Source organism: Eumetopias jubatus, unplaced genomic scaffold, assembly GCF_037043125.1.
Source record: "Eumetopias jubatus isolate StellerSeaLion01/CBP00866 unplaced genomic scaffold, mEumJub1_p1.0 scaffold_2, whole genome shotgun sequence".
Taxonomy (NCBI): domain Eukaryota; kingdom Metazoa; phylum Chordata; class Mammalia; order Carnivora; family Otariidae; genus Eumetopias; species Eumetopias jubatus.
The window spans coordinates 200,962,749-200,983,956 of NW_028274808.1; the positions used below are offsets into that span (position 1 = coordinate 200,962,749).

General features: G+C 50.7%; 1 protein-coding gene across 1 annotated transcript in view; it reads right to left on the reverse strand.

Annotated features, from left to right (window-relative positions):
• Positions 1–18,553, reverse strand: part of RNF4 (ring finger protein 4) — a 33,284-nt gene extending 14,731 nt beyond the window's left edge. The window contains exons 1-3 of the mRNA XM_028086991.2: positions 18,441–18,553; positions 5,025–5,190; positions 1,325–1,439 (exon numbers count right to left, since the gene is read on the reverse strand). Of these exons, the coding sequence (XP_027942792.1) occupies positions 1,325–1,439; positions 5,025–5,033 (124 nt within the window). The 5' untranslated portion in view covers positions 5,034–5,190; positions 18,441–18,553. The remainder of the gene's footprint in view (positions 1–1,324; positions 1,440–5,024; positions 5,191–18,440) is intronic.
• Between the last annotated feature and the right edge of the window lie 2,655 nt (positions 18,554–21,208).

The following is a 21,208-nucleotide window of genomic DNA, read 5'->3' on the forward strand; positions in this document are numbered from 1 at the left end:
TTTCTGCTTTTATCAAAGCACTCAAGAAGTGTGAGAGTAGGATTTTCAGAAGGGGTATTTGTTTGGAGACAGTAGCTCAAAACATTTAGCGATTCAAATTTGCTTTATTTTCTTCCATTAAAAAGTCTCACAGGAGTAAAACCCACAATATATCAGAGACTGTAATTTATACAAAATGACCCCTTCCTTTTAAAAAAATAGCCCATATACTGATACACTCTAAGTCACAGAGCCGTTCTCGTTCTGGTGGACATGATTTCTGGCTCTCACAAACAAAAGCCATACTCTCACAGGATGCGTGTGCACACCGCCCTGCACGCATGGTAAGGCGGCCTATGGGGAGGGAAGGGCCGTGCTGGGCAGCAGTCTGGCCCGAGACCCCTCGCACGCCTCGTGTCCCGATCAAGGGGCCTCTCGCGCCAGCCTCTAGTGCAAGACGGCAGAATTCAGACGCCAGGGCGTCAAGTCTGGGGCAGAGGGGAGGGAACAGCAGGGCGGCCAGGATCTCAGCCTCTAGGCTTCTAAGAATTCACAGAAGTGAAATTCAGGAGCCACAGAGATGATACTGAGAACTTCACTTCTCTGAAGGGCCTATGAAATCTACCTCAAGACAAGCTCCTTCTCTCTACGTGTCAGTTTTCAGGCATCATAGTCATTAAAACAATCTCAGTACCCGCAGAGCAAAGAGACTCAACTCAGGCCATTTGCCATCTCCCTCAGCAGGCAGAAGGGGGAAAAAAATCAATCTGGCTTCTGCCTATAGCAACTCCCTCCAACACAGGTGGCTCTGTCCACAGATATGCCTTCTTGGGAAATTTTGTGTCTCAGTGAAAAAGAGAAAAGGAAAGCTTGAGTACTTCAGGAGGCCAAGTGAACTGGACGTTCAGTTTCAAATCGAAAAGGTGGGCCCAGGGCGGTCTCATCTCCCCTGCTGTACATTCCCAGAAGGCTAAATGGTTAGCCATCCTGAGTGGCTGTCAAAACCCGTGGAGGTCTTACACCACCAAAGAGGGAAGGTCTTGCAAGTCAGCTTTCAGTTTTGAGTGGTGGGTGAGTCCAAGACTGCGTAGGTCTTATAAAGACAAGGACAGAAGCTAACCTGTGTACCTAAGTGTTAGCTAACAGGCACTGAGCTAAATGTTGACCTTAATGACAACTCTATGCAGTGGTATTAGGACGATCCCATTTGGGAAGGTAATGGAGGCTCAGACAGGTGGTGTGGCTTGCACAAGGCCCCACAGCTGGGAGGCACCAGTGCTGGACTCACCCATGCATACTGCACCATGCCAGCACCCCATGGTCACGGCATTCCCGGCGATCTTACCACTTTCCACAAGTTCTATGGGTTCTGCTTCCAAGGCCATCTCAGGAGTGGAGGCTGCTTCCCGAGTTCGCTTCTGGGCTTGTCTAGAATTTACTGTGCCACCACGGCGCTTTCTCTGAGGATATCCAGGAGAAAGAAACAGTCCATGAGCCCCTGACTGATACAACTTCAACATGAAGAATAAAAGGTAAACATGGGAATGGCTCAACTCATCAAAAAGAGTAGGGAGATCACGGGGTGCCTGGGTGGCTCAGTCAGTTAAGCATCTGCCTTCGGCTCCGATTATGATCCCAAGGTCCTGGGATTGAGCCTCCCCTGGGGATCCCTGATCAGCCCTCTCCCCCTAGCTTGTGTGCACACATGCGCACGCTCTCTCTCAAATAAATAAAAAACCTAAAGAGTAGAAAAAGTAAGAGACCAGTGAGCCAACCTGAGGTTGGGTCCTTTTAAAACTCGACATTCTATAGGAGCACCTGGGTGGTATAATCAGTTAAGCATCTGACTCCTGATTACGGCTCAGGTCATGATTTCAGGGTTGTGAGATTGAGTCCCGAGTTGGGCTCTGTGTTGACCATGGAGCCTGCTTGAAATCCTCTCTCTCTCTGCCCCTCCAACCTCTCTAAAAACAGTAACAAAAACAAAACTTGACATTCTAGAAATAATCCTAAACATATAGTGAATATGAACTCTATAAACCTAAACTTTGTTATATCAAACTATTGGTCTGTCAAAATTAGCTGATATACAACTTTATAGAAGCCTCTGACCCAGGTCAGGACTTGGCCAGAAACCCCACCTTTTCACCCAAAGTAGCAGACCTGTCCCTCCTTGGATCTGTATTTAGCCTCATTGAGGCCATTCTGTTGTTTCAACCCAAAGATCCTCAGTTTCCCACATTTCCATCCACTGTGGAAAGTGGGTCTTTTCTTTGGGAATTCATCAACCTTTAGGGTGCTAGTCAGTGCAGCTTATACCCTCAGAATCATGGCCCTGAGCTCAAAGAACCAAAGTTCCCAGTGGCTGCTCAGGAACCCTGCCTTCTGGAAGGCTCAGGCTCTCAGCTGGCGCTATCTGCAGTCCAAACTCCCCGAGCCAGCCCTCTCCCCAATCCTTCAGCACTGGCTTCCCAGCATGCTCCAGCACTTCTGACCAGGCTGGCCCTAAAACCCACAGTGAGAACACGCCCTGTACGGCCTTCCTCAAAACAGACCCGACCTCCCACCTGACCCTGTCACTTTGTTATTCCCACCCTGCATGGCCCCAGCCAATCCCGGCTCCCTGTGTTTCTGGTTCTCACTGCCACTGGGCCCAACTATGCTCTGAACTGGGTGAGCTGGGGTGGTGATTCCTCTACGGAGCCCAAACCCTCACCGCACCAGCCTTGCAGAGCTGGCATGCGGATGAGAGGGCACCGTGTATGCCAAGTACTGAGCACAGACACAGGATGCCAGCACAACCCTAACTCCTTGCATGCCTAGTACTAAGCATTCTGTCCCTGGAAACTCTGGAAGGATGGACACTGTTGGTGAGATGTGCAGAAGACCTAAGGGTGCTGGCCAGGCAAGAGAGAGAGATGCCTGACTCCTGCTGTATTCCACCCATGCCTCGGTAGCAAAAGGCAGCCTGGGGAGTGTTGGAAATTAAGATTTGGGTTTAGCAACTTTCCGTGAATCTAAGGAACAGAGAACTATCTCCAGGAGGGCCTAGAGACAGGCGACCACAGTTGTTCAAAATTCTCCCGCCAGGAGCTGCTGTCTGTCTGTCAAGGGAGCTGCCACTCCAGCCTCAGCAGAGTGTACAGCCCAGTGTCTACCGGCTCCCCTCTGCCACCAGAAGACCTGGGCTACTTAAGTTTTCCCCGTTTCTCTCTGAAGTTTCTTTGTATTTTCCTTCCTCTGCAAAGGACGAAATATTTCTTAGAGGAGATACTGCTGAACAGAACCCTTCATGCCCCACCATAGCCACCTGTATGGTTTCTGGTCCCCACCGAGGGGGGCAAGCAGCAGCCACGGGCCCTGGCCAAAGTTGAGGTGCTGGGCTTGGACACCATGGGCACTGCAGCAACATGTGCTCTCCCTGCTCACCTCCACCCTACACCCCACAGCAATCATCTTCCCTGGCAGCTTTCTCACCCCTTCCATGCCTGGACTACCCATTCCTCCCCCGCCTCATTTGGCCAATTCTTACACAGCTTTCAGAAACCTATGCAAATTTCACCTCCATTATGAGGCTATCCCCCTCACCCTCCCAGGTCGACCATCTCAGGATTCAGCACCCCCTCCCCTTTGAAGCCCTGCCCCCCCCCATTTCCCCAGAGGGCAAGGGGTAGGGGACTGCCAGCTCAGGGCCAGCCTCCAGAAACCCTAGAACATCGGCAGAGATTCTCCCCGCTGCCCTGTTACTCTCAGCGTGGCTGTCTCCCTTTGCACGAGCAGGAGAGGTTCACAGCCTTCAGTTCAAACTGACCACGTAAGTTATTTACATCATTCTGAGGAAGCTTAACCAACTTCTTCACAGTCACATAAGCTACACTGCTCTGTCTAACCAGATCCTGCCTGGGCAAGGCGTGGGCTTCAGAGGGGAGGTGCCCAGGCTCAGGACATCTGTTTCCCTACAAGTGAGCTGCAGGGACAATCTGCAGATAAGGAGTCAGAGTGGGAAGTCATCTGCCTTTTAAAAGGGTAGGTCCAGGGAAACAAAGGCCCTTTTGTGTATAAATATCAACGGTGGGCTCTGAGCGCTCTAGGGACTGGGAGTGGTCAGGAGGAGGTGCAGCTGGGGGCAGGGAGTGGAATCTACAGGATTTCTACCGCGGTTCTGTCTCACCCTGCCCGCACGCTCACAGCACCTCTGGAACCTGGGGAGAGACTATGACGCTGTCGTTTCCCAGCTGGTCCACCTGATACGAAGCCAGTATCTCAGAAAACAACTGTTTTGATTTTAGATCATATGAGCAATCTGGCCAGCAGGGAATAAACTAGGGAGGAAGACCTTCAGGCAATCTTCTCTGGAGCTCAAGGGGCTCCAGGGGACACCTGGTTACACAGCACGGCCTCTGCAGTCTGATAAATGCTCTGAACAGACTTACCGACTTTGGTCACTGAGTGTAAGAAAACTCTCATGAAGGATCATTACCAGTATGCTCATACTGGACCAAAAACTGCACAGGGAAAGGAAAGAGAAGGGAAAATGGAACACTGGATTGTGAAGGATTAAATAAACCAGAGCCCTGGCATTTCCAGGGACAGGACACGGACAGCTGCTCTGGGAATAGAAAATTTCCAAACCCGCAGCTATCACTGTTGTCTTCAGGACACCACCCAAGACACTGGACTCCTCCAGACAACTAAGTTGTGTAGCTGCCCTCAGTCCTGTACGCTTTTCCTTCGAGAACAAGGGTTACTGAGAGGCACCTTTATGGTACTCTCATTAATGTGCCATAAGAAATAAGGTAGTTGCTTAGCCTTGAAAATACAATTCATGAGGGGGCGCCTGGGTGGTGCAGTCGGTTAAACGTCTGACTTTGGCTCAGGCTGTGATCTCAGGGTCCTGGTATCGAGCCCCATGTCGGGCTCCCTGCTCAGCGCGGAGTTTGCTTGTCCCTCTGCCCCCCCAAACCCCCACCTCGTGGGCGCACTCTCACAAATAAATAAAACAACAAAATCTTTAGAAAGAAAATTCACGAGCTGATAAAACTCACAGTACTCATTGTGCTCTTTGACTCTACCCTACAGAGAAGGGACCTGTACGGAGGCTGGCAAGGAAGCTGAACGGTGACTGTTTTCAACTTCTCACATCCGCTGGTTACTCATCCTCTGGCTACCACAGCAATTTGCAGCCAAGTAGATTTCCAGTATCTTCAAGTCCTGAAAAACAAGGGTATCAAGGTGACAACTGCTCCCACCTACATCATCAAGAAAGCTCAGTTTGATCCTTTACTGGTACTTTGCTGAACACTGCATGTAATGTAACTCATGTGCTTGCTTGCATATTCTTGAGAAGCAAGCACTCTTATAGAGCACTGGGCCACTTGATCCCAAAGCCTGAGATCAGACCCATTATGCCGCCGCGTGCCCCTCTTTCTGGCGGCTCAAACGCATCCAGAGTCTTGTGCCAGGTGCTGGGAAAAGGCAAGAGCATCTGAACGGCCACACATGACCTCGCGGACTCCTTGCAACCAGGTGGGCATGGAGTTTCTGAGGCCAGAGCAGAGGCCAGGGCCTCTGGCTCTTTCCACAGCTTCACTGTTGCCCTCTGGAGGAGCTGATAATGTAGAGGAGGAGACGAGCGTCACCTGCCCTGATTCACCCTGCATGCCTAGCTGAGACTTCTGTCACTGGCAACAGGTGAGTGGGAAAGAACCAAGAAACTGTGGATTGGGAAGCTAAGCGGGAGATTCCAGGAAGGGCAGAGAAAGCAGCAAGTGAAGAACCTGCTAGAGAACTGAAAGGCCCTAGGATTTCATTCAGGGCCCTTCCACTGGGAGGCGAAATTCAGTGTCAGAGATGCAGTGGAAAAGGGAGCAAATGAGAAGCAAAAACATGGAGTGAGAAGCCAGGAGTCAGCGTGTCATCAGGGTAGAAGGGGCAAAGCTGGCTTCTGGCAGGGGAAGCCCTGAGCACACTGGGCACTGGGCAAGGCTGAGGGACTCAGGGAGATTCAGAGCAAAGAGGAGGCTCTGTGGTCACCCACCCCGGGCAGTAGCGCTCTGGACAAGGGCAGGGGTTCTCAAACTGGAGCCTGCACCAGCCTCACGAGGAAGGCTTGTGAAACCAGAGTCTCTGACTCAGCAGGTCTGGGATGGGACTCAAAATTTCGCATTTCCCCCAAGTTCTGAGGCAGTGCTAACAGTGCTGCTCCCAAGGCCCCACCACAGGAAGCACTGGACTATAGGACAAGGGCCTTGGACAGAAGTAGGCCTCTCTGAGAAGTGCTGAGACAGGACCACTCTCAAATCCATCCGCCCCGTCACCCCCGCGGCTGCTCCCTCCTCTTAACAGATCTCCCACCTCCCAGTGCCCCCTCTACCCTACGGCCAGCACAGCTTCCTAACACACACAGCCGGCCACAGCCATCAGAGCACAGCCCCAGGGCCTGACAGCTGGCACTGGTCGGGCGCCTCCAAACCCCTACTTGTGCCCTTAGGCAAAGCACCGAACTCTGTGCCCTGTTTCTCTGACGACAAAACAGAGCAGCACCCACCTCAACGGGTATGTGAGGATTATAGGGGCTGGCAGAGCACTTGGAACAGTGCTGCACATTCTAAAGGCTCAATAGCCATGGGCTGATGCCGCTGACTCATTCCACCAGCACCAGCCTTGCAGTCCCTCCAAAAACACCGCCCATAGCACAGCTCCACCTCTCTGCTCAAGCCCTAAAGTGCTGTGTAATGCTGCACCCAACACAGCTTTAAAAAGACAGGCTCCCCACCTCATTCGCTTATCAGTATGGCTCCTGCCCTGCGAACACAGCATGAATAAACCCAGTCATCAGCTCCCAGTCTGGTGGAGGGAGGGAGGGCTGACCCTGGCAGACAGCTCAGTGTTGTGACTGAGGTGTATGAGCTAGGTGTAGGAAATACAGGACAAGCAGAGGCCAGAAGGTTTTTCAGAAGCCTTTCTGACCCCGCCCCCCGCCCCCCCCCCGCCTTTTTTTCCCAAGAGAGGCCCCTCTAGAGGGACTACCTAGCCAGCTGAGCCTTTCTCTATTACCTGGTGGTCTGCATGTGTCCACATCTGCTCCCCTGCCACCTCATTACCCACTGTGACCCTGACCAGCTGCAAGGGATGAAATCTTCACTGTGTCACTCTGGGGGCAGAGGTGCAGCTGGCATGCAGCACGACATCTCCTGACGCCCGCACCACGGGGCCGCAGGTGCCCCTACTCGCAACGGCACACGCATTCCTGGTAAGCTTTAGACGGAAACTGGCCTTCAGGGACCAACAGCACCCACCTGCTTTGAACAGCCTCCTAGGATTCACAAGACCACCACACTTTCTGGAATCTAACATATCTGCGAATGTTTCTGATCCCAAGAAGTATCTCACATTTGGGTGTACACCCATGATGCAGCTGTTTTGGGGAAAAGTTATCTACCTCATGGTGTATCTTAGAACTGAGAAGATTCGGGGGCGCCTGGGTGCCTCAGTCGGTTAACCATCTGCCTTTGGCTCAGGTCATGAACCCAGGGTCCTGGGATGGAGCCCCCGTCGGGCTCCCTATTCAGTAGGGAGCCTGCTTCTCCCCCTTCTTGTGCACACGCTCACGCTCTTTCTCTGTCAAATAAATAAATCTTAAAAAAAAAAAGAATTGAGAAGAATCTTTGATAAAAATGTCCCTGGCAGAGAAGGAGATCCGTCCTGTTGAAAAACGGGAAATAGTTTAATGCACAACCGTGGCCTTGCCATAAGCCTCTTGCCTCCTACTTGGTTACTTTTTAAGCCTTTAAACATGGTTGTTAAGACCTGTCCTATGACTGTCCCAGAGGCACCCCAACTCCTTGGCCTGCACGCCCTCCCTACTCTCTGAAACCCACCTCCTGCAGCCCTGCAGCCCCAGCAAGACCACCCAGGAGCTCCCCTGGCTCGTTCTCACTCTCCACGCCCAAGGCCAGTCCAGCAATCCGTTCCAAATCTGTTTGCTTCGTTTGGGCATAGTAAGAGTTAGTGGTCAGAGGGCACAGGAAGTTGGAAGGCTGGCCTTAAGGAAATCTACCAAAGGGCTGGATGTCACCAGAGAATGGAGGTGGGAAGAAGAGGGCATTCCCAGCAGACCAGTGTGGGTTGCAGGAAAGGAAGCCTTCACAGACTACAGTGTTCCTAATACTGCAGGGGGTAGAGGCCACCAGATTAATAAAAAGGCTGACCAAAGCTGAAGCCCAGACATTACTTGTACTATGTGCAGAACACTGTTTTCCAACACAGTTCATTTAACAGTCCCATCACCTGATAAGGGGGAAGGTATTATTAAGGTTACCATTTTATTATTTTTTTTAAAGATCTGAAAACGCGGGCGCCCGCGTGCACACGCACACGCACACAAGCATGAGGGGCAGAGGGAGAAGGAGAAAATCCCAAGCAAACTCCATGCTGAGCAAGAGCCCAACGTGGGGATCAACCTCATAACCCTGAGATCATGACCTGAGCAGAAACAAGAGTCAGACACTTAACCGACTGAGCCACTCAGGGACCTAAGGTTACCATTTTACATGCAAGAGAGCTAAGGATGACCGTTAAGTAACCTGCCCGAAGTCCACGACTACTAAACAGTGGCCTGGATTTAAACCAGGACAGTGTGACAGCAGAACCCACACTATTAAATAAATACCATGCCAGAATCAGATGTATTATTATAGAAACAATTTGGAAAATGGATGTTTTCCAGGCTTTCAAATTTACTTTGTCCAGAAACAAAGTCCTTCCAACAATACCATCACTCCATCTCAGCAGATGGCGCCTCTGATCCTTTAGTTTCCAAGGCAAACCCTGTAGTCATTCAGCATGCCATAAGTGCTGTGAGGGCAGGGCACCGTCTACTTTGTACCTAGCTAATGCTGCTCACAAGCACTCATGTTTACCAAGGGAATCAATGACTCAGGAGGTGAGAGTGGGGGTGGTGAATGGTGTCCCAGCCACTAAGAAAAGACCCGGGGTAGAGCATGGCACTGGGAATGGCCACGAAAGTTAGAGGCCAAGAATTCCTAAACCCCTGACAGGAAGGTAAGGACAATTCACACCAAGGTAGCTAGCTAGTCACAGAGCAGGAGTGACGCTGTAAAACTGAATCAGGGAAGGGAGAAAAGAAACAGGTGTTGAGGGTAGACGGTTTTAGCTTTAGAAATGCTGGCTGTGAGATACCTAAAGGCAGCTGCAACATTCAGGAGAGAGAACTGGAGTAGAGGTAGAGACTTTAGAATCTGTGTTTAAATTTGGGGAGTCAGGCAGCTTAAGAAGAGCCTATAAAAAGAATAAAAAGTCAGAAACAAAGCTTTGCGAGAATCTGGAGGCATCACTTAGACCAAGCCATCATGTCAAGGAGGAAGCAGCAGTCAACAGGCAGGGGAGCTAGAATGAGGCCAGTGAGGCGGCCACAGGAAGCCAGTCACTGGTGACCCAGCACGTGCAGGCCCAAAGCGATAGGAGTTACTCAAGAAACAAACAGGCTGGGGGGCACCTGGGCGGCTCAGTCGGTGAAGCGTCTGCTTTCGGCTGAGGTCATGGTCCCGGGGTTCTGGGATCAAGCCCCATATTGGGCTCCCTGCTCAGCAGGGAGCCTGCTTCTCCTCCTGCTTGTGTGCATGCGCTCTCTCTCTCTCTCTGACAAATAAATAAATCTTTAAAAAAAAAAAAGAAAGAAATGAAATGAAACAAGCAAACCGGGTGGGAGTGGGGTGTGCAGAAGGAGAGAAGCTGCCCTAGCTTAAGACTGTGTGGGTGGCGTGAGAGAACAGAAGACAGCAAAGATGAACGGTTGGATCATAACTCACCTCCTAACCCACACCTCAGGGGCAGGACACCCAAGGGTTTCAGAGATCTGTGTTTAGAGATCCTGTCCCGTGTGCTCTGAGGGCCGATGGGAGGCAGAACAAGTCGGAATGCAGACTAAGAGGAAGTAGGGAGACCAAGAGAACCCCAGGCAAGGAGAAAGCTGTGTGGCTTGGAGGAGGTGATGGCAGAGCACTTGGGGGGGGGGGGGGGGCTAAGAGACCACTGCAGACTGAACGGTCCAATCATTCTGTTCTTGTGAGAGATGGGGTTTTTCCCATGAAGTCATCACAGACACTACAGAGGATGACCCCCACTCTAGCAGGAGTGACATGTCATCACGTATGTGGTGCATGCCTTCAGACACAATGGCTAAAAACAGCTGGGCAGGGAGGAAGCAGGAAGTGTGGGACTGGAGCTGGTTCTCCCACAGCCAAAAATGGAAGAGTCAGCAGAAAAGGGGTGGCAGGGGTGCTCCAGAGATGGAGGAAAGTGACTCTTCTGCCAGGGGCCCAAGGGAAATCTAGGATGAGCAGCTCTGTCCAGCCGAGGCGCGCGAAGCCCTCCCTCATACCACGCAGGGCAGCCAAGGCTGACACAATTACCCACAGATGCCTGAGACCTAACTTTCCACATGGGTTCCACAATCGCCAAGCAATCTTGATTCTTAGGCGGCTCCTTGCGCTTTTCTTTCTTTCTTCCTTCCTTTCTCTCTCTCTAAGATTTTATTTATTTGGGAGAAAGAGCATGTAAGCACGAGCAGGGAGAGGGGCAGAGGGAGAAGCAGACTCCCCGCTGAGGAGGGAGCCTGATGCGGGGCTTGATCCCAGAACCCTGAGATCATGACCTGAGCCGAAGGCAGACGCCCAACCGACTGAACCACCCAGGCGCCCCTCTTTGTGCATTTTTCTATGGAAAGATGATGTGCAGACACCTCAGGTCACTCATTCCGTGTGCCAATTACAAGGCAGTTCTCACTATAAACTCATAAATAGCCACTCTGAGACACATGGGCAGTCTCCTGTGAGTATGAATGAGCTAGCCAGGGCAACCTCTCTATGCTAGCGTGGTTAAAGCAGATAGAAGCATAAATCCTACAAAATTTCATCAAGGAGGAGCGCCTGGGTGGCTCAGTCATTAAGCGTCTGCCTTCGGCTCAGGTCATGATCCCAGGGTTCTGGGATCGAACCCCGTATAGGGCTCCCTGCTCAGTGGGGAGGCTGCTTCTCCCTCTCTCACTCCCCCTTGCTTGTGTTCCTCTCTCACTATGTCTCTGTCAAATAAATAAATAAAATCTTTAAAAAAAATTTCATCAGGGAAATGCCAATTTATCAGGTACTGGCTAGTACCAATTGTCTACCCCACATCTCCCCTTTTAAAACCCTAAACACGTAATCATTGCCATGTTATTTTAAGTACTTCCCTAAATGGTATTTCAAAAGTAGAATTACAGAACATGTGTTAAAAAGCAAGAATATATTAAAGACTGTTGTTGTGTATTGCCCAACTACCCTTTTTTTTTTTTTAAAGGCTATTTGAGAGAGAGACTATTTATTTGAGAGACAGGGGGAGAGGCAGAGGGAGAGGCAGAAGCCAACTCCCTGCTCAGCAGGGAGCCCACTGCCACCACACTGCGCTGCTTCAGCCCAGGACCCTGAGATCAAGACCTGAGCCAAAGGCAGATGCATAACTGACTGAGCCACCCAGGAGCCCCCGCCCAACTACTTTTGTAAAGAATGTCAAAAATACCCGAAGCTGTTGGCAATGTACCAGTGCCCAGTACAGCCTGCCCTCCTGGGTAAGTGAGCATGAGCATTAAAGTTGCCAGTAAACTTTCACTTCAAAGCTTTTTTTTTGTAAAGTAGGCTCTACTCCCATTGTGGGGCTTGAACTCATGACCCTGAGATCAAGAGTCACATTTTCTACTAACTAGAACTAAGCCAGCCAGGCACCCCTCCCAAGCTTTTTATTTTTAAGATTTATTTATTTTAGAGAGAGAGCAAGAGAGAGTACGCATGAGGGGGCAGAGGGAGAAGGAGAGAGAGAATCTTAAGCAGATTCCCCACTGAGCACGGAGCCCAACACCAGGCTCCATCTCACCACCCCGAAATCATGATCTGAGCAGAAATCAAGAGTTGGACACTTAACCGACTGAGCCACCCAGATGCACCCCACCCTCCCAGCGGGGAGACACTTTAAATAGACAGGGTTTAGTCGATTACTCAGAAATGCTCTGCAGTGGACACAGCCCCAGAAACATCTGTAAGGAATTCGCCTATAGCAGGATCCTCAGTCTCTCCCATCCACGCTCTGGGATCTCTGGGACACACCTATGACTCAAACACAGCCAAAGCAGATCTTGGCTCCTTCTCTTCTCAAAGAAGCCATTCTTATGAATTTCTCTATAGTTTCATGTGCAGGATTATGAGGAACTCCCTCCAAACATTAGGTTGACCCTCTTGTCGATGAAACCCCTGGGAGCGGAGACACCTTATTTCTCTAACAGCAGTGTCTGATGCGGTTATATCACTAACTGATTTGGAGGATCTTATCTCAAGATAAAAAGCTCTTGCACAGCAAAGGAAACAAGTCAACAAAATGAAAAGACAACCAACGGATTGGAAGAAGATATTTGCAAACGACGTATCAGATAGATGGCTAGTATCCAAAATCTATAAAGAACTTAACAAACTCAACACCCAAAGAACAAACAATCCAATCAAGAAACAAACGCACAGAAGACATGAAAGACATTTTTCCAAAGAAGACAAACAAATGGCCAACAGACACACGAAAAAATGCTCAACCGAACTCAGCATCAGGGAAATACAAATCACAATGAGATACCACCTCACACCAGTCAGAATGGCTAAAATTAACAAGTCCGGAAACGACAGATGTTGGTGAGGATGTGGAGAAAGAGGAACCCTCCTACACTGTTGGTGGGAATGCAAGCTGGTGTAGCCACTCTGGAAAACAGTACAGAGGTTCCTCAAAAAGTTGAAGATAGAGCTACCTTACGACCCAGCAATTGCATTCCTGGGTATTTACCCCATAGATCTGAATGGGGCACCTGCACCCCCATGTTTATAGCAGCAAAGTTCACAATAGCCCAACTATGGAAAGAGCCGAGATGTCCAACGACAGATGAATGGATAAAGAAAATGTGGTGTATATATACACAATGGAATATTACTCAGCCATCAAAAGATGAAATCTTTTTGCAATGACGTGGATGGAACTAGAGGATATTATGCTAAGTGAAATGTCAATCAGAGCAAGACAATTACCATATGACCTCACAAATATGTGGAATTTAAGAAAACTGAGGATCACAGGGGAAGAGAGTAAAAAATAAAACAAGATGAAACCAGAGAGACAAACCATAAGAGACTCTTAATCATAGGAAACAAACTGAGGGTTGCCAGAGGGGAGAGGGGTGGGGGGATGGGACAACTAGGTGATAGACATTAAGGAGGGCATGTGATGTAATGAGCACTGTTATATAAGATTAATGAGTCACTGACCTCTACCTCTAAAGCCAATTAATACATTACATGTTAATCGAATTTAAATTAAAAAAAATAAACATATGGATGGGGGGGAGAAACAACTGGGAAGATATCAAAAGATACCAAATCCAACCAACTCCTTTGTAGAAGGGGACAGCCTGGAAGTGAAACTGAGTGGCTCTCTCCACCTCCCTGACCGCTAACCTAATTTGCTCTCAGCCCTGGTGGCCTGGTGATACAAACAAGGCAATTTCTGGAGGCCAGGAGCAAGGGTGTATCACAAAGGAAACCTAAGGATCTATCTCCTTTCAGAGGTTGAAAAGATACCAGAGGCCAATGGAGCATATCAACCTCAAGTGCTGAGGCCATCAACAACTTTCCACTCTTCCCTGGAAAGTGACCAAGGTCACTTTACCCGTGAAACTCACAGGGGGCAGGCATGCTGGGTCTCTGTCGATGGTACCTGAACACAGAGCCTGCCAGAAAAAGCCAGCTAGGAGGCTTAGATGCTTCTACTGAATCATGAACCTAGTAGGGGGTGTGTGGAATCAATCTAGAACTACTAAAAATAATCAAGGCACAGGCCCTGAAGGTGGTGGGGGGAGGTGGTCAGAAGCTTACAAATATGATTCTATGGCCTATACCTACAGCAGGGAGCAGCTGAGCAGTGCCCCACTGTGGGAGCTCCCTCATTTGCATAGCCGGGCTGATCTTAAATAGCCGCTCCCCGCTCCCCACCCCCCACCCCCCCGCCCCCGATCCTCAGCACAAGTCCTTCCGTTCCCCTCCAAGCAGATGCATAGGTGGACTGGCTAAAGAATGCCTGCACACAGTCACCAAAGAGCTAGCCAAACCCAATTCTCTAGGGACACTAACTAATCTTGGCAGTGGGATCCCACACCTGGGCTTGTGAGCGGCAGAAGTCCTAATCCAGAACCTCAACTCTCCTTCAACCCTCTACCTAGGAAGTAAAATAGGGAGTCAACGGTCCTTGGCCTCCAAGACAAAGGTGGCAGCTGGGATGCTTCATAAAGTACAGCAAGCTCCCGACTATGAAGGTAATGCTCTAAAAGAGATGGAAAAGGGGCCAGAGGAAGTTAAAAGGCTTCACATGGTAGCCTAAAAAAAATTACCAGGCTCCAAAAGGTCCAAGAAGATTGCAAATGTTCCCAAACGATCACATCCATCTCCTTCACAGAGTAACCTCCCTTCCCTAACCCAATGCTAACCTTTCTGGCCTCATCTGAAGTTACAGATATGTGTATTCCTAAAATATACCACACAATACAAAACACCACAGGACTTACGGAAAAACAATGAAATTAGGGGTACAGCACTAAAAACCTTTGTCAGTGTCACATACACACAAGTCAAGAATCTAACATAACAGAAGCACACCTCTGCACATGTTAAATGGTCAGGAGATGCACAAATACTTTACAAGGTTTGCAGCTTGTGAGTTATTGGGAAGTAGGGAGAATTTTTTTAAACAAAAGATGTGTATGGGTGTGGCTCATAACACACAGTCACCGAGAAAGCTGGTAGATGTAGGAGATGTGTACTTTCTACAGTCAATGTGACTTGATTCAGCTCAGTTCAATTTTCTGTTTTCATCTAGTATTTCCCAGAGATGAAATTATGCACAAAACTCAAAATCCCCATTCAAACTATTCCTAGTCTATCAATCCCACTGCAACAAATCATGCTTCCAAACAAGTGTTTAAAGCAGAACTGCCGGTACTTTACTCTGGTACCCTGGCCGTCAGGCCCCTGCTGCAGGCTCTTCCTAATAGCAGGGCCATAATCTGATCCACGCTGTCCCCCTGCCTTCAAGGGTCCCACACCCCCTCCCACTTTGGGAAACTCCTGTTCATCCTTCAAGACCTACCTCACAGGTTCCTTACCTTTCTCCTGCTCCTCCTGGCCCTAATCTACCGTTTCTTCTCCTGTACTCAACATGGTCAACCTGACTCCAAGTCCAACACTTACCGCAGTGTCCCCTTCTCTTAGCACAAACAGGCTGACTACATAAATCATGACTTTCTTCCACTGAAATTAAGCTATCAAGGCACACCTGGGTGGTTCAGTCAGTGAAGCGTCTGCTTTTGTCTCAGGTCATGATCTCAGGGTCCTGGGATCGAACCCCATGTCGGGCTCCCTGCTCAGCGGGGAGTCTGCTTCTCCCTCTGCCGCCCCCCCCATGCTCTCTCTCTAATAAATAAATACTTTAAAAAAATTAATAAAATCTTAAAAAAAGAAATTAAACCATCAAGCTCATTAGATGCTTGACAGAGATGGCAGAGTATTTTTGAGGTGAAAAAAAGGATGAAAAGGGGATATGGAACCTTACATTGCAAGTAAAAATACAGTCACCATCAGGAAACAAAGGAAGACTTAAAAACAGACCATCACCATGGGAGAAAAGGAAAGAGCATCTCATCTCCACATAATGGCTAGAAGAGATCTCGGTGTTGTGAGTTTGAGCCCCATGTTGGGTGTAGACATTACTCCAGGAAAGCCTTAGGGTCACAATTTCATTTTACACAAGGAAGCTACTGATAATACTTATTCTGAAATATTTTCAGGCCTTTCCTACCCTGCACGGTGTTGGTAGGAATAATAAACTTGACAACCCTTATTGATACCCGGGGAAACAAACCCTTCCAAAGGTAATTGTGTAGCAGCACTCTCCAATCCAACCTCACGGGCTTTCTCACACTTGAACTCTGACCTCGGGATGCAGCGGTATCTGTGCTGTGGACTTCCTCCTCAGAGAGGGAAACCTTAAAATGCCTTGCTCTACAACCCCCAAAGCCCTGCTGAGAAACAAGCTAGTCAGAAAAGGTAAGTTACAAGAGCATATGTGTGAATTAGACCTCATTAAGTAAGAGTCAGCCCTGTCACATCTACAGAAGCCACCTAATTCAAGGTCAGTGAAAGATGTAGGTAAATCATTTCAAAATAAGACACTGATAACTTACACACAAAGAACATACAAAGCCGTGTTTCTACAGCATAAAACCAATTACCTTCTGCACGCATTTGCATTCAGTAGCACCTCAAATCTTTTCCAGAAACTGGTGGGGGTATAAACTACTGGACATGAACTTTGCAACACCCTTTTAAGTAAAAAGCCAATGAAGAACTGCCACGACTGGCAATCACTGTGCAGAGTTTGGTCCCCAGTCCCCACCGTGGTCCAAGTCACACTTCTCTCTTCCTAACTGGTCCAGAGGCCACTAGTCTCACCCATCTTTATAAGCCATCCTCACAGTACAGTGATTTTTCTAAAACGCAAATCTAACCATGTTACTTCCTTGCTTAGAACTTCATTTAGTGGTTTTTCCCACATGGTCTTAACATAAATTCTGAATTCATTAACTTGGGGCACACCAAAGACCTTTTCCCACCTGGCTCCTGCTTACCTCTCCAGTCCCGTCTCTCCCACAATCCGTATTTCAACCTGAAGGAATTTCTCTCATTCCCTCCACCCTCGCTCCTCAGTTAAACGAGGGGTTGTACCATGCCTGTTCTGTTCGCGGCCATACCCCAAGCAGAAAGCTTGGCACACAGAAGACCTCAAAAATGTGCTTAGAATTTTTAAAGTATGCATTCTCAAAGGGGATGGAAAAAAGTCGCATTCGTCTTATGTACAAAGCATAGATACACACAGTACATAAAAAGACCTACGGTATGGAAGCAGCAGTAACATTTCATGGAGAGGGCAAATAAGAAAACTAAAAAAGGTGGGGGAGTTCACCGTAAAAAAAAAAAAAAAAAGATTGATAAACACTGTATTAACGTAAGATTTTTAAACCTGAGTTAGAAGCTCAAGCTCAGGCAATACAAAAACCAGCAACACCACTTCTTTCTACTTGAATGTTCCCATTTCACCTGCAGCTCAGATAAAACTGAACCCAGTAGGTCTCCCCACCCGTTAAAAAAACAAAACACACACACACAACACACCACCAGTCACACAAAGCGATTCCCTTCAACGTCTCTGTCCTTCATCACCAGTGGTCCCCAAACTCCTTGTCACTGAACTTAAAGGCCTCGTCCTGCAGCCACAGGAAAAGCGAGGTTCCAGGCTAGCTCTGCCGTCAACTAGTTAGATGGCTTCGTGACCTTGGGCACACCGCCTCAGTCTCCCCAACCACTTACGCAGCCTCGGCTGAGTGCAGGACTGCGGAGCTCAGACCCTAGGTCTGGCTCCGAGACCCTGACGCAGAGGCAGAACGAAGGTATGACTGTGAACGTCGATGGGCGCGGACAAGAATAAGACAAACGCCAAAACCGCACAAAAACGGCTACCGCGGAAGTCCAGGTTGTGAACTTTCCCCCTCTCCCTGGACCGGTCAAAGGGTGGACAGCGGTGCTCCCTGAGCACTCCGTTTCGGGTCTCTAGCCGCCCCCTGAGACCCCGCTCACTCTTCAGACTCTGCAGGCGTCCGAGCCGGGCGCAGGCGCCCGAGGGGCGGGGCCGGCCGCAGGCCTCAGCGCTCCAGCGCCCCCCGCAACGACCGGAAACTGAGGACCCACTAAGCTCAGCCCCGGGTGGGCGCTCCCCCGGCCAGCCCCCGCCGCCCCCAGGGCCGTCAGCCCAGGAGGCTCGGCCACGCGGCCCGGGCGGCCTCGCAGGCCAGCGATGGCTGGGCGTCGGCGCGAGCACACAAAGGAGGCGGCGTCAGCGGGAAACAAAAACCTGGCCAGGACCTCCCCCGAACGGCCCGCACAGGCCCGCGCCCCCAGGCCGCCCTGCCCGACTCCCGGAGTGACCTTGGGCGCGTCCGTCCCCCTCCCCAGCCCCGGCTTCGCTGGCTTCGCTACAACCGAGCGCCGCGGCCGCAGCCCGCCGGGGCAGCCCAGGCCCTTGGCGAGGCGCTCGCAAGCCCGTTCCCCGCGCCCACGCCGGCGCGGACGGCCACGCGGACGGCGGGGCGTGGCGGGCGAGCGGGCCCGCGGCCCCGAGGGAGGCCCGGCCGGGCGTCCGGGCCGCGCTGGCTTGGCCGCGCTACGGCGGGCCGCTGCGCCGCGGGCCTCCGCAGGCCGCGAAGCCGTTCGAACCCCGCATCCGCCCGGCCCTGGCTGGCCGCTCGCTCTCCGCGAAGCCTGACTTACCGGGAGCGCGTTTGGTGCGGCAGGAGCCGCCGCCGACGCACCCGGCCGAGGAAGCACCCCCGGAAGCCACGGAGGAGTAACCCTCAAGCCAGACGCCGCCGCCTCAACAGCGACCCACTTCCGCTCCTGAGGCCTGGGCTCCACCCCCCGCGCACTCCCATTGGCCGCCGTCCCCTCGACTGCCGCGGTCTACCGGTCCAGGAGGTATGTTTTCCAATCCTATTGGATAAGAAAACCATCTATTACCGCTTTGAAACGCGCCTCTTTCCGGCCCCGCCCACGCTCTCGAGCTCGAGCTCCCGCCTTCCAGCGAGAGTCGCGGTCTGCGCCCCTCGGTGCGCAGGGCCTCTCGGGAGTTGTGGTTTACTGGGTGACTGCCGCCGCGGGCTCCCGGCGCTCTGATCCTGGGCACGCACCGCCGGGCGACGGCGCGGAGCTGGATGTTAGTTCAGGGCAGCCTTTCCGGGGCCCGCATACCCGGGCCCACTCCCGCCCTTCTCCGGGCCTAAGTTCTCTCTCCGGTTAGCGCGGCCTTTGTGAGCAATGGCCCCGGGGTCTCTACTGTCGGCCAGAACCCGGAACTGAATCTGCACCAGCTCCAGGGCGCTCGCGACTCGACGTGCCGGGCCCTGGGCGGGGCTTCTGGTCCCAGAGATCCCGGACTGCTTCCCAGGCTGGCGGTGAAGACTGGAGGGAAGCACAGCCTCGCGCGTTCGCGGGAACCCGGAGGAGGCACTCAACCAGAGTCTTTGGGAGGGCTCCCTGGAGGAAGCGACTTCGGAGCTGGGAACTGAAAGGACGAGAGCGAGCTCAGAAGAGGGAGCCTGGGTGGGGAGATAGGCTGGCATGTCCAGGAGACTGCAGGCTGCCCACTGTGCGAGCAGCCGAGTTGGGGAGCGGTGGCTGTGGGGGGAGGCAAGAGCCATATTGTGCAGGGACCAGATACCAGGTTGAGTCTGGATTATCCCGAGGGCAGTGGGTGTGGGAAAGGAAGGACTGAACCCCTGGGGGAGCATTCTGGCCCAGGACTCGTCCTGGGAAGAGGGCCATGGCCCCGGGCCAAGGCCCGGAGCTCTCGGGGGCATCTGGCAGAACTCCAAGGGTTAAGAGCGTGCGGACTCTGGACCCTGCCTGCCTGAGTGTGAATCCCAGATCCACTGTTTAAGCAGTTCTCACCAGTCCCCTCACCTGGCATATGGGGATAACAGTCCAGTACCTGCCTCAGAGGGGGAAGGTGGGGAGGACCCCACCCAGAACAGCACAGGTTCAGAACCTCAGGAGAAAAGCAGGTGGTGGGTTCCTGGAGTTCAGCTGCCAGAACTGGTCTTGGACGTGGATTTGGCAATAGAAAGCCTAGCTTGTCCCTCCTGTTCTGAGGGAACCCAGATTCAGGCCATGGCCATCATGGCTGGTCCCCAAACACCCTCAGGCAGTGAGGACGTCACTCCAAGTGCCTGGGATGGACTTTTACTAAGAGGGGTTCTTCAACGCAGAAGATTGAGTCATGTAATGGAAATGACTAATTAGATCAAAACCAGAGAGCATTCATGGTTTTGTGTTGAGTTTACAAGCAGTCTTTTTGTTTGATACTTATGTAATTGTAAAAGAATTTGGCATGGCAGATAAATCCGATTCTGCATGAAATATGTTGAGTATTGATTTTGATAGTGATTTTAAGTTGGAAGGTACAAGATAATAGTTTGTCATCAATTGTTATATTAAAGAGAATTTACAAATTTAAGAGAAATTAGACCTTTAATACATCTATAGGAATCCTTAAATACTTGGTAAGACAGACAACAAATGCTAAAAAATAAGTTTAGACTCTACACGTATAAATGCAGTTTAAAATGTTAAAGGGCGGGGCCACCTCGGTGGCGAAGTCAGTTAATTGTCCAACTCTTGGTTTCAGCTCAGGTCATGATCTCACTGGTGGTGGAATCGAGCCCTGTGTCTAGCTCTGTGCTCAGCAGGGAGTCTGCTTGAGATTCTCTCCGTCTGTGCCCTCCACCCCCCCAGTGCTTACACTCTCCCTCCCTCCCTCTCTCTCTAAAATTAAATAAATCTCAAAAAAAATGCTAAAGGGAATTTCAGCTTGTAAATGGAACCATACACAACTAATCAAAACAATAGTTATAGATTTAAAGAATAAGATTAATACTTTGAATTTCACAACCTAAAGAAAAGCTAGGGTTTTCTATTTGTAACTTTATTTTTTTTTTAAGATTTTATTTATTTCAGGGGTGCCTGGGTGGCTCAGTCATTAAGCATCTGCCTTCCGCTCGGGTCGTGATCCTGAAGTCCTGGGATTGAGCCCTGCATCGGGCTCCCTGCTCCGATGCAGGGCTACTTCTCCCTCTCCCACTCCCCCTGCTTGTGTTCCCTCTCTCACTGTGTCTCTCTGTCAAATAAATAAAATCTTTAAAAAGATTTTATTTCAGAGAGAGAGGGAGACGGCGCGTGTGGGCAAGCATGAGCAGGGGGAGGGGCAGAGGGAGAAGCAGGCTCCCCACTGAGCAGGGAGCCCCATGCTGGGCTCCACCCCAGGACCCCAGGACCATGACCTGAGCTGAAGGCAGATGCTTAACAGGCTGAGCAACCCAGGTGCCTCTCTATTTGTAACTTTAATACATCACATTAAAGATGTAATGTTGAGGGGCGCCTGGGTGGCTCAGTCAGTTGAGTGTCCTACCCTTGATTTCAGCTCAGGTCATGATCTCAGGGTCGTGACCTTCAAGTTCTTTACAAACTTCACTTGACATTGAACT